General features: G+C 30.7%; 1 protein-coding gene across 2 annotated transcripts; it reads right to left on the bottom strand.

Annotated features, from left to right (window-relative positions):
• Nucleotides 1–482: 482 nt before the first annotated feature.
• Nucleotides 483–7,281, bottom strand: LOC125830050 (delta(12)-fatty-acid desaturase FAD2-like). Of its 2 annotated transcripts, none has more exons than XM_049509268.1 (2): nt 7,079–7,281; nt 483–1,892 (listed from the first exon to the last, which is right to left on the bottom strand). In XM_049509268.1, the coding sequence occupies exon 2, from the start codon at nt 1,879–1,881 to the stop codon at nt 727–729; it is 1,155 nt and encodes a 384-aa protein (XP_049365225.1). In that variant the 5' UTR covers nt 1,882–1,892; nt 7,079–7,281; the 3' UTR covers nt 483–726. The 2 variants fall into 2 exon arrangements, with proteins under 2 accessions (XP_049365225.1, XP_049365226.1); XM_049509269.1 differs by having other exon boundaries at nt 483–1,887; nt 7,075–7,202.
• Nucleotides 7,282–13,979: the final 6,698 nt, after the last annotated feature.

Here is a 13,979-nt window from a genome sequence, read left to right on the forward strand (position 1 = left end):
AGATTGGTAATTCATTTCCCTAACGGAACTTAACTGTTTTTCAAAAGTAATTTGTTATTTATGTTACTTTCAAATCTATTTTCTTCTTTTGAACAACATTATCTATATGTGGTTCCCTATGCTTGCACTTTTATTTCAGACTAGTCTTTTTTAACTTTCATGGTGTTCCGCGTAGACCAAGAGCGAACACTCATCGTTTACTCCAAACTATTAGCTTCACTAACACACACCAGCAAGAAGCCGGCCGGTGTTTGTTCACATCATTCGGTGCTTGTTCACACAGGCTTCCGCGCGCCCAGGGTCAAAGCGCGTTCATTGTTGCCTGTATAGCTTTCTAGAGCAGAGATCTAGCAACGCATTCTAGGCACAGATCATTGGTATTGGATGTATCATTAGGTTGTGCCAAGTCAAATCTGCTCCCTTTTTTTTCCGTTGCTGAGAGGATTTGAATATTGTGGAAGATAAAGTATGAATTATAGTCATTGAACTTAAATGGTGTCTTGAAATATATGTTAGGCATATTTCCCTTTACACAAAACATTGTGACTTGGGAAAATAAAGCAGCATTCACAGTTGTCTAAAATCAGTGAAATAACAAAATTACTTAAACGAAAACTGGAATCCACTTTCGATCAAAACAAGCCTAAATTTCAAGAAAATGGAAGCAAATCCCTTCTAGCTGGGGACTTAAACTTACCAGCCTTGCTCATGGTCTAGTAGCAAAGTCTAATGAAGCTTGTTTTTATACCAAAAGACACCCTTGTTTTGGTCACCTTCATCTGGCTCGACATAAACACACTCTTTAGCTTCTCTATACATGGCCTTCCAAATTGATGTCCCATCAAATTGATAATAGTCACCTAATATTGGTTTTATAGCCTTTGTAGCTTCCATTGCATGATAATGTGGCATGGTTGAAAACAGATGGTGTGCTACATGAGTGTCTGTGATGTTATGGAATACCTTGTTGAGAATTCCGTAGTCTCTGTCAACTGTAGCAAGAGCACCCCTCAACCAGTCCCATTCCGATGTGTCATAATGAGGCAATGAAGGGTGTGTGTGCTGCAAATATGTGATCAATACTAGGAATCCATTCACGATGAGTAATGGACATCCGTAAACACAGACAACCCAGGCAAGTCCTTTTGCTGCCACAAGAGTGTAAAGTACATAGAGTACAGCAAATATACCAGCATCAGATACAAAGATCTGAAGGCGTTCACGATCTGTGTAGATAGGGCTATTGGGATCGAAATGGCAAGCAAACCGATCATAAGGTCTCCCTGAAACATTAAACATCAGGTATAAAGGCCAGCCTAGAGTGAGCTGGACAACAAGTATCAGGATTCTTCCTGGTGGGTTGTTGAGATAAGTAGAGAACCATTTCATACTCGACTTCAACTTTGGTACAAATACTTCATCACGATCCATTGAACCTGTATTGGAATGATGGCGACGATGACTATATTTCCAAGAGAAATAGGGAACAAGTAGAGATGAGTGTAGGACAAGGCCAACAGTGTCATCAAGCCATTGATAGTCACTGAAGGCATGATGACCACATTCATGTGCTATGACCCAAACTCCTGTTAGATTACAGCCTTGGCAGATCCAGTAAAGCGGCCAGGCTACGTAGGATAAATTGTAAGGGAGGAGATGGAAATAGTTAGTTGCAACATAGTAAAGGAGAAAGGCAATTACGAGGTCATAAAGAACGAAGGAGAAAGAGTGTAGGACAGATCGCTTGAAACAATGGGGTGGGATGGCTTTCTTGACGTCACCCACTGTGAAGGGTGGTTTAGAATAAGGAACTCTTTGGAGGACATCAGACTGAGACTTGTTGCCCTCAGAAGGAGTGGACATTCGACCTCCTGCACCCATTGTTCAGTAACCTGCATTATAACAAACTCTTGATGTTTTCAAAATTTGAATAATAGATATCAGAATATAACAACAGGGCATGAACTTCTAATTAAAGACGCCAAAAGTCTTGTGGTACCAAAACTTTATTTTTTGTAAGGAAGATTACATCATACATCCCAAATGAAAAAAATCTGAGAAAGAGGGTAATTTGAACTTAACAAGCAGTATGCATATAAATTGAAGATATAAGAGATAGTACCTCCCAATAACAATATGCAATATCAATTGAAGATTATAAAGAGATTGGTATATACCTCTAAATTAATATCTCCAACTCCTTAAAGATACCTTATTGCAAAAAGTTGCATCTAAATAAAACGAAAGTTGTTAAAACTAAGCCCTCACCTGCACCTCAAACCCAAAAGGTAAAAAACTAAAAGGCATGGCTGACCTTGAAAGTTGATTCATTCAAAACTACAAAGCCGACTATGTGCATGGACAATAAGGAAAGAGACAAGCAGCAAGCATATATATATATACACAATAAAGAGAGCAAAAAACTGGTTAAGATAATTCTCCTAAGACTGCTTTTTTGACTTTGTGTATTAAGTATTCCTTAATATAATCAAGTTGCCGTCAAATTCAAGATTAGCAATCAAGAATGGTTCAGCCGGTATTTAATTTAATATTCACTACTTTGAACTTCAAATACAAAACACATGGCATTTGCAAGCCTGCATTAATAGGATCAAAACTTTCTTGGTTTAACCCATGTCCGGCTAAGTTGTTCGGACTCTTCACTTTCAGTGCCGCATCCGTATAGACACAATGTGGGTGTGGGATCTGGTCAACCCGTTTTGGGTACTTGGTGTTGGGTCACTTTGACCAAATTCGAGAACATATTCAATGATTTTTATAATCAAAACAAAAATTAATGTGAAATTGAAGAAAATAAAATACCTTGTATATATAAATTTATATTGTTATTCTCTTTCCTGTTATCTCCTTCTAGGATTCTCCTCTTTATCAATATTTTCTCCTCAAGTTTTCCACATAATATCTCATTATTTAGGTTTTATAATTTATTTTTAGATATTTGAATTATCTTTAGTCGAATTCCCGCATCCATATCCATACATGGATCCGTATCCCTAAATCTTAAAATTTAAATCATAGAGGATCCAACCTCTTGATCCGCACCTGAGTACTGCTGTTTTACCGGTCTCGCATCGGGACATTGGAAATTTTTTTTTGGTTTCCTAAACTGTGTCTATATCCACATTGAAGTCCGACTAAATTCGAATTCACACTAGCACATTGAGGGGTAAATCACTCCATATCATAGACGACTGCGTACCCAAGGGACTCAAACCCGAGACCACTCGTAGTTAAGGATGATGGAGTACTTACCACTCGGTCATTCTCCACAACCCTTGGTGGTCCCTTGTAGTTATTTTTATTCATATATGCCCCTTGTCCTAACGGAGATAAAGGGTCAAACTACAAACAAAGAATTGAGGTAAATTTAACCACTTTCTCAAAATGCAAGAGTCAATTTAATTTTTTCCTTAAAATAAATGGATAAATTTACACTCTTAGATATGATTTTCTTATTATTCTTTCATCACATATTTATTCTACTTAATGGTCTTCTAAAGTAATTAAACTTCAACAATAGAGAAAAAAAAATAAGATTTAATAATTATCTAAATTTATTAAAGTATATACTAAAAATAAATAATAAAATTTTTATAAGAGCCACATTTTATTAAATTAAAATATATGGTAGAGTCGTATTATAAATCGTGCTAAAGAAATATTTCTATTATAGTTCTTAATTTTTCATCACATAGTTTTTCACGTAAAATCACAGATGACTTACTTTAATAGTCTTCTAAAATAGTTAAACTTCAACTCTAGAGAAAACAAAATCAAATTTTAATACGCTTCTAATTTTCTTGAAGTATATACTTAAATAAGAGCCTCATTTTATTAAATTAAAATCTATGGTTGAACCATATGATTAATTGTGTTAAAGAAATATTTACGTTATTGATTTTATATTTCATCTAGTAGTAGCATTTTTATTATTTTAATAAAAGGTAGTTCTTATAATATTTTTTATTATTTATTTTCAATAGACTCTTCAAGAATATTAGGCAACTATTAATCTGGACTTTTTTTCTATATAGTTGAAATTTAACTACTTTTGTAGATCATTAAAGAATCAACAACTAGCCCACCTCTCAACTACTTCCACTAGTCTATATGTATGATATATTCTTTGAAAAAAAAAATTTAAGGATAAAAAGTAAAAATTATTTTTTACTATTATTCTTTTGAATATTTCTAGTGTATTAGTTATGTGCATTATTTCTTATTTGGTGTATTAGCATGCATTGCATAATTTTTTTTAAAAAATATCAATTTACAAAGATATCCTCCACAAATATAATAGAAAAGATATAAAAAAGATTTTGAGGAACAATTAGGTCTTTAATCATGTTAATGCATGTATTAAATCCTTTTGCATTACTAATACTCCCTCTATTTCAAATTAATTGAATTGTTGAAGTATTTCACATCCTTTAAGAAAAAAAGATTAAGACATAAATTAGACATAACTTTTTGTTTTTCCCCTTATTAATTAAACTAAACATTAATTAATAACTAATTCCAATACTAACTAATGAAGGGTAAAATTGAAAAAACATTCTAAAAATAGTTTCGAAAATTGAATAATTAAGCTAATTTGAAAAATAAAAAATGTCTCAATAATTCAATTAATTTGAAATGGAGGGAGTACCACAGATTTTCATGTATTAATAGTAATACACTCTTCAATACACAATAAAGTGTATAACTAATGCATATGTTAAAAAAATGTACCAAACAAGGTACTACTAATACATAAAGTTAATGCATGTATTAGTTCTTTTAATACACTCTACCAAACAAACTCCTTAATATGTACTTAGAGAGATATTAATTACTACATTATAAAGAACCTACGTGGATGGTAATTAACAAAGCTTAAGCAAGAGTGAAAATTAAAGATTAAATAGTGTGATGGACCACATAATCTAGGTAGAATAAGCTAAGAAAGACTGAAATAATTAAAAGAGCGATGGACCACATAATCTGGGGAGCAGAATCAGCCAAATTTTTAATATAAGTGCTTCATTTAATGCAAGAAATTCAATACGCATATATGCCCATATATTTATGTCTTAATTTATGTGACATTTTTTATTTTTTCTAAGTCAAACAGTTTATGTTTAATCAAAAATTTGCACAATGAAATCTTCAAATTTTTTAAATGAAATTTATATATTTATAAACTACATAAGAAGTTCTATAAGTCACAATAATTTACAATTCAAAATATTTAAAAGATATATGAAAAATTTACGATAAAAAATAGACTTGTTTAAATTTCGAAATCTAAAAAATGTCACATAAATTAAGACGAATGGAGTGTTATTATATTTATTAATAATACATAAAAGCATAATATTACAACGAGCAGCCCATGTTCACATAACACTGCAATTTGCACTTAACAATAACAAGTGCCTCTTAGTTAACTAGATCTACACACTAATACTGCCATCACGTGACTGAACAAGATCTGAGATGTCCTAATTGCTAAACAAATAAAACAGAGATTTGCTCCAATTAGATTAACCTAACAAAACATTTAATAGGTTGGCATTAGAAAATCTAATATATATATATAGAGATAAGTGTCAAAAACACAGCTAAGTTATTCCCTTTTTTTGAGTTTCATACCTAAACTATTAAGAGTGTGAGTTTCATACATAAACTATCACTTATTAGTTTGATAAGTGACAATACTATCCTTAATATATTGAACCAAATAATAGATAAAAAATAATTATAATATTACTATACTCTATTTAGTATTATTCTAATATTGGCAACCCGTAGATTCAAAGGTAAATATTTGTCAAGAATCAAGCCATACATTCAAAAGACCATGTGTAGAACATGCAAAATGTGCAACTGCCTGTAGAAATGAGGGCTTACAATTTGGAGTGAATAGTAACTCCAAATGCTACTGCACAAAGCCATGTCCTCCCAATTAATTAATCTTCAATCTCCAATAACAAATATTTGCTTTTATTAGTTTTTAATATCATTATATTTTTATGAGGCAAATACATATACATGTTATCCTTTATTATCCTTTTTTTAAAAAAGAATATATATATATATATAAGCCATAAACTCAATAATTATAGCAGCAAACAATTTATTGAAAAATAGAGTGATAAACTTTATTTAACTTCAAAACAAATGAATTTTAAAAACCTGAGCTCTACAAAACTACTAGTAATAAGAACTCCCAACTATAAAACTTAAATTTTATTTGTCATGTCATATTTTTTTTAATGATTTAGTTGAGTGATATATTTAATACAAAAACTTAAATTGAATAATTTTATTAATACAAAATAAAATTTAATAACTTGGATGAATAAATTGACCTTAAAAACCGCTAACCCGTGATTGGATCTGTATCACTCAGGCAGTTATGTGCTTCAAGATGTATGTAATAGCAAAAATAAAGTAGGAACAAAAAAAAAATTAAGCAAAATCTGGACCACTTGTTCACATACTCAACGTTCCCTCCACTTGCAGCTTTTCACAAGCTAAAACAGGGCAAAAAAGTTCAACTCATGCTCAAAACAATATTAATTCTGCAATAAGCAGATCTCAAATCGTATAAACATAATCAAACAGGCTCGACAAAACTTACATTGTATATATAAAAAGTATTTTTATGAATTTTTATATCTATATATTGATTTTGAACCTCGATCAGAGGTAGGCTGAGTGGTCGAGGGGTTCAAAAATTTCCAAGTTCAAATCCTAGACACTATTCTCAAAATTCCTTAATGAAAATTCTGGATCCGCCACCCTACACAGGTGACTCACTATATCTTGTTCCATCCACATTGAAATCACTATATTTGTCTTAAATATTTGAGCCTAGAGGGTATAGGTATGTTTATAAAAATGATGATAAAGCATGGATATAAAAAGCACTCAACACCATAGATCCATAACTATTGAATAAAAAAATCAATAGGTGATTTACAAAAATACATCACATTGTAAACCTGAGATTCATGAATTTTGAGAATGAAAAGAAGCAACAAAAATCGAAAATGAGAATATAAAAAGGTACCTGGGACAACTTTAGTTGCCAAAATGAGATTTTCTTTATCCTCTCCTTTCTCTGTGATGTATGTATTTGTGGAAAATAAGAGGAGAAAGAATAGGTATTTAAGCTTTTTAGTTTCCCTCCTCCGGAATGAATGCCCTACCCAACGGGTCCAGGAAATAACATGGGGACCACCATCCACTTCCTACTTATTTTTTTATTATTTTTCCACACTAATGGAAATCTCCTAGCACCCACTTCTTTGTAGACTATGATTGACTCTATACAACTAAAATTACACCTTTGTCCTCTTCAATTCATATTTGTATTAGGACCAGAAATTTTATTATTTTATGTGGTACTATTTGACTTGATATGGTGTTTTAAAAAAATTAAAATTTCTAGTCGAAAATAATTCTAAAATATGTGTGTGATTGTAAACATTTCATCAAGGGTAAAAAGGGAATTTTAAAGTTAAATTATTTTTAATTATAGTAAGATGATATTCGTTTTTAGACGGACTAAAAAGGAAAGAATGTCACATTAAATGGGACGCAGGGAGTATGTGTTAGGTAGAAAGTATTACTCCCTCGTCCCAATTTATGTGACTCAAATAATGTAAGTTTGACTGAGAATTTGCTCATGGAATCTTCAATTATTTTAAAATAAAATTTATATATTTGTAAACTACGTAAAAGTACTATAAGTCACATTAATTGACAATTCAAAATACTTAAAAATATATGAAAATTTTACGATTAAGAATAAACTAGTTTAAATCTCAAAATTCGAAATATGTCACTAAATTGGAACGAAGAGAATATGTGGCAGACTATTTGTATGAAGTTCTCTCGTATTTTGCCAAGTAGATTATTGGATCCCATAATGGGCCAAAATTCATTTGTCTTCCTTATTAACTTTTTTTCTTTTTGGTTCATTTTTTCTACTATTTCCTATTATAATTATGAGAAAAGACATAAAGTAACACCTGAAGTTGTCCCGAATTTTTAAAAAGATATTTTAATTATGCTGGTTTTCTATTACCTCACAAAAGTATTAAATACCTTTATAAATAAAGCACTTGACCCATTTTCACATCTATGAGCAAGTGTGTGATTCTCACCCCTTATAATAAATTAATTCAATTTAAAAAGGGGGTTAACCCGATCCGAATCGTTTCAAAAACAAAAATTCTTCTTCAAAGTTCCAATCTTTATTCAATAACCCACAAAATTCTAACTCAAATTCATCAACCCACAAAATTCTTCTTCAAAGTTCCAATCTTTATTCAATAACCCACAAAATTCTAACTCAAATTCATCAACCCACAAAATTATAACTCAAATTCATCAATTCATTTCACAATTTTACTCCTTAGATCGATTAAATGGACTCGGAAATCTGTAGCTATTGCTCATGCTATATACAACAATGACGGCTCTTTCCCTTTCTCCCTCTGTGGGAACAACTTTTCTTGTCACCATAGCTACCCAACTGGTTCTTCTTCTCCCTTACTGCTTCTCCAACTTTGTTACAAAACGACTTCTAATTAATTTTTTGGATTGAAAATTAAATTAAATTCTCATATTTTTTAGCTGATTTCATTAGAGAGGGTGTTGATTTTTTTTTAAAACCTTCAACCAAAGGCTCTCTTGAAATTTTGGGGAAGATGGTGTATTTAAAATGAATTAATTAATTAATAGAGAAAACAATTGAAACGTGATGCTTTTTAATTGGTTTTTAGAAGCAAAATGATACCTTCACGTGTTGTCATCGGCGTGTTCACAAACAGAGAGAGAAAATTGGTCAAAATGATCTATTTACAAAGATATTTAATACTTTTGTGAGGTAATAGGACACCTGAATAGTTAAGATGTACTTTTTAAAATTTGGGACAACTTGATGTGTCATTTTATGTCTTTTCTCTATAATTATTTTAAATTTTGTTTTTCTTATTTTAAATTTTTATTCACGGGTGTGAAATTTAATATTTCTTCTCGAATTCATCTTATTTTTAACATTTTGATATTATTTGTTCTATTTATATTACTAAAAATAGTTAGTTAAAATTACTTGTCAATTAATTTTTATTTTTATTTATAATTCTTTAAAGGACGTGTAAAAGAAAAAGTGGACAACTGATATGAAAGGTATTAGAGTATAAAACTAATTTGTTCTCTTGTTCTTCTCTCAACAATGTCATAATTTCATAAATACTTATATCCATCAAATATTCTCCAACAAGAAAATATAATGAAAAGAGCATCAATAATCTTCATAAATAATTACATAAGATTTAACACAATTTTCATGAAATTCAAAAATAAAAAGCATCCATAAACATTTGTATAGACATGCACTCTTCATAATGACTTATATAGCTGAAGATATGGAAGGACATTACGACTAAACAAGTGCCCGTAATGACTTGTAATAGTCTAACTAATACTAAGACTATCATGACATTAAGGGGTCGTTTGGTAGAGTGTAATGCTAAATAGAGTGTATTAGTAATGGTTGAATTAGCAATGCATGTATTAGTTATGCTTGCATTAATTATACATAGATTATTTTAATGCATTGTTTGGTTTGATACATTTAAAATAATATGTATTGCATTAAAAAATGTTTTGAGGGGTAATTGGGTCTTTTATCATATTAATGGATGCATTAAAACCATTGCATTGCTAATACCTAGAAATTCATGATATTAGCAATGCACACCTTAATACACAATAGAGTGTATAACTAATGCAAGCATTAGTTATATATAGGTTAAAAAAGAGTATCAAACACATTAGTTATACATAGGTTAAAAAAGAGTATCAAACAAGGTACTAGTAATACACAAGGCCAATACATGCATTATTTTTCCTAATACAATCTACTAAACGACCCCTAAGTGTTTGTACCTTTTGCATTAGGTGTTTGTGCCTTTATATAAAAAAGGTACAATTGATCCCCTCTAATGTGGGGCTCTTTCTGGCCCTATTTTATTGGTTGTTGAGCACGTGAAAGGTTTTACATCTCCGTGTAAGTTTTAGTTATTGCCTTTACATATACTCAAATCAAAAGTGGAACCATCACTCATTCTCTCAACTCTTACTGATCTCCATCAGTTTTATACTTCTGCAGCTCATCTCCTTCAAGCTTTAAGTTCGTGGATTTTGGGTTTGACCTTTATTGCTTTCATAGATTTGTGACTTTTAGGTCCTTTTATTTACTTTTTATGCAGTTCTTTCTTGATTCTGCTTTTGTGAAGAAATATAGTAATAAAATAGTTTTGTCTTCCCTTTTGTTAGCTCCACTGATTTTTGAAAAAAGTTTCTTTCACACTTCTTTGTTGTTTCTTCTTTGATGTTTCAACTTCTATAAAGAAATGTTGTACTAATATTTTTTTTTGTCTTTTTCTCTCACTTTAATTTTTTGATTTGTTAGCTTCTATTGCATGTTAGTACTATTATTGTATGTGCTTTGTATTGTACAAAAGGTGTTTGATGATATATTGTAACGAACTTTCTCCCTTTCTTTAACGGTAAACACATACAAATTCTACATTTTAAAAGTCAACACTGAAAATTTTCTGTACTGAATCTCCATAAGAATTATCTCCAATTATATATCTAATTCAAAAATTTACAGTACTTAATCTTACATGTGTGCCTTACCATTAGCAAGAGTTTACAAATTCAAAAGAACTCTAACTCTTGTGGCTCCTGATTCTTCTGTCCCATATTATTGTGAAGATAAAGACATATGTCACTAAGATTCAATATTGAAGTAATGACAGCTAACACTCCCAATTGGACTTGCAAAGTCCAAATTATGGACATGAGCAGACCATGACATAGTTTGGAGAAGAAAATTATATTTCAAAATCTGATTTTGGAATAAGAACAAATACTCTCACTTATTATTATCACATCTCATTCTTTAATCATAAATATATTTTTTATCTGTATCTCACAAAGTTCTCTGACTTTACAGGAGCAACAAATTAGGGCAGCTGCATATGGTGATGATATTGAGTATTATGTAGAGAAGTTTATACTGTTGGATACATATCTAACCTCCGTTGCTAGAGTGGAAGTTTCACTATCTTCGTATGAAAGATTAATACATAAATTTTACTGTCTACTTGATAAAGAAATTTTAGTTGAACATGTCAAATCAAATGACGAGCTTGAGAAACCACTATCTGCTAAATACCATAACTTTTGCCAGTATTACTCAAATGACTTCATGACCTGCTGCATAAATTGGTATATCCCTCCTACCAACCATCAGTTAGCTGAAAATTTATATACCCACGTGTAAATAACTCATATTTCTTTATTACTTATTATCAGATATTGTAGGAGTTGTTCTCCGTTGTGGCCCTTCAAAATATGCAGACCGCAGTCAAAATAGATGTCGTGAGGTTACTGTTGTTGATGATCAGTTAGTAGAATCTTCTGTATTATACATTGTTATTTACGTTTTTAATTTTTTTTTCACCATCTTACGATAGATTCGAGAAAAAATGGTACTGTATTCGTCCTGCTTTTAGAAGAAGCCAATTTCTGCTCACTTTATGAGTGACTAAGGAGAAATTGAAGAAACTAAATTGGAAGCTAAAATGAAAAAGGGTAAAGAGTTCCCTGTAATCCTTGGAAGGATCATTGGAATCTCTCCTTGTCATGACATGCGTGAATTACATTGTTTTACTTAAATATCACTTTTTTATACCATACAGTATTATAGAATCATTCAATGTACACAGATTTATCCTTGCAAACCATATTCAACTTGACAATAAGCATAAATCATACTTATTACTCCCTCCGTTTCACAAAGAATGATCTAGTTTGACTTGACACAGAGTTTAAGAAAATAAAGAAGACTTTTGAATCTTGTGGTCCTAAATTAAAGTTATGTCAAATGTACAAAATTGTCCTTGAATCTTGTGGTCCTAAATTAAAATTATTTAACTACTTTCTTGATACTTGAACAAGGCAAATCTAATTTATTTGTTATGATAAGTAATTAAATAATTTTGGTGCAATAAAGTTAAAATCGTTATTCGTAAAACTAATCACAAATATGATAGATAAAAGAAGGAAAAGAATCACCATGTGTTGTGAAAATTTTGACAACATTGGAGAACTAATATTCTCTCTTACTTTGGAAATAATAATACTATTAATGTTATATTTTGTTCATCAATAAAATTAACTTTAAGAAATGAGAAAAAGAAAAAGAGAAAAGTAAACGACTTTTATCAAATTCCAATCTAAATTTACTTTAACCAAATTCAACCTAGATTAAATAGAAAAATGGAAAGAATTGGGACAAAAACGGTAAAAGAATGACAAGTCATACAAATAAAGGGAGAGAATATAAAATAAAATATAATGTGAGGGTGATGGGAATCGAACCTTGAACTTCAAGGCAAACACAAAGATTATTGTGTCACCTTTTGCCACAACTCCCAGATCACATTTGTCTCTATGGGTGCTCACGGTTAGTATAATATAAATTTATTATAATTTTCTACATCGATACACGAATCTACGCCAAACATTGTGGGTGCATGAGCACCCATAACCATGGGTGTGGGTCCGCCCCTGCTAGTACCTATTGAACACCTAAAATGTTCAAAATATGTACCTATTAAACACAAAATGTTGATATAGAATAAAAAATATTTTTCACTTTTCTTTGGTGCGTAAAGAAATGTGGAATTGTATTTTATTTTATTTTTTTTCAAAAAAACTCACTCTTTTTCTTTTTCCATTGACACTTGGTATTATAAATAACTTTAAACAAATTTTAAAATATTTTTAAAAATAATAATTTTTTAATCCTAAAAAAGAAGCCTCGTCTTCTTCACCTCATTTAGGTTTTCAAAGACAATTGCATCTTGTGTCTATTTTTCTTCTCAAAAAAATCAACTAATTGGATTTGCAAAAAGAAATAACAAAGAAGATTTTTGAACATTGGAGTAAAATATTTAGCTGACATTCGTCCAGTTCCATTTCCTGCCACCTCCAAACAAACATCACCACTCAAATTAAAATACAAACTCATTTAAGTTATAGAAAATAATATCAGAGAATTCGGTAAAATTTATTTGGGTCTTTTGATTTCTCTTTTCGATTTTAAAATGATTATCCGTTAATAAACTCCGTTTCTTCATCACTCTTGTACACGTCTCTCTACATCTTTCTCTCACATATTAGATATGAAAAAAAAATTCTTTTAAAATTTGAATATGTAAGTAATTTGATAAGATGCTAAGTTTTGTGGTTTGAGAAAAGAAATGTTGAAAGGAAGAAGATGAAGAAGAAACGGGGTGGGATAGCGTGGGGTTGGGTAGAATGGGTAGAAAATGTATTTGAAATAATTTTTTTAATTTAAAAATAATTTTTGAGGCCCACTTGCCACATGTCGTCTTTTCATTAATCATTTTGTCATGTCATGAGAGTGTATGACACACACTTTTACATTTTTTTTTGCTGATTATAAAAAATGTCTAATAGGAACAAGTTTTGAATAGATAAAAGTGTTCAATAGGTAATAGTCCTAGTTGAGATGTCTACGTGAAATATGCGGACAACTTTAAAGGGCCGTCGATGACTTAAAAAAGTTTTTCCTTTTTAGGTCTTTTGCTCGCCTTAATGAGAGACACTTTTCTTTCATAATATTTTTTCCTAATTGCATTTAGTTTTTACATTGTAATTTGGGTTAGGCTGTGTGAAAAAAAGTCAAAACATTTTTGAGAGTGATGGAAGAGGAAAAAGTGGATGCAAAGCAGGGGCGTAATTACACTAGGCTTAGAGTATCCAACCAGACACCCTTCGTTAGAAAATTACATAAATAAAGATTTTTTGGACACATTTGAAACAATCAAGTTTCTTAGCCCAATAGTTTCAGTTGTTTAGCT

This window comes from Solanum verrucosum, unplaced genomic scaffold (assembly GCF_900185275.1).
Source record: "Solanum verrucosum unplaced genomic scaffold, falcon-dt-bn FXZP01000151.1, whole genome shotgun sequence".
NCBI classification, from domain to species: domain Eukaryota; kingdom Viridiplantae; phylum Streptophyta; class Magnoliopsida; order Solanales; family Solanaceae; genus Solanum; species Solanum verrucosum.

Bases quoted from the DNA above. Each gene is read 5' to 3' on its own strand.
- LOC125830050 (XM_049509268.1), bottom strand. From the start codon at position 1,881: ATGGGTGCAGGAGGTCGAATGTCCACTCCTTCTGAGGGCAACAAGTCT.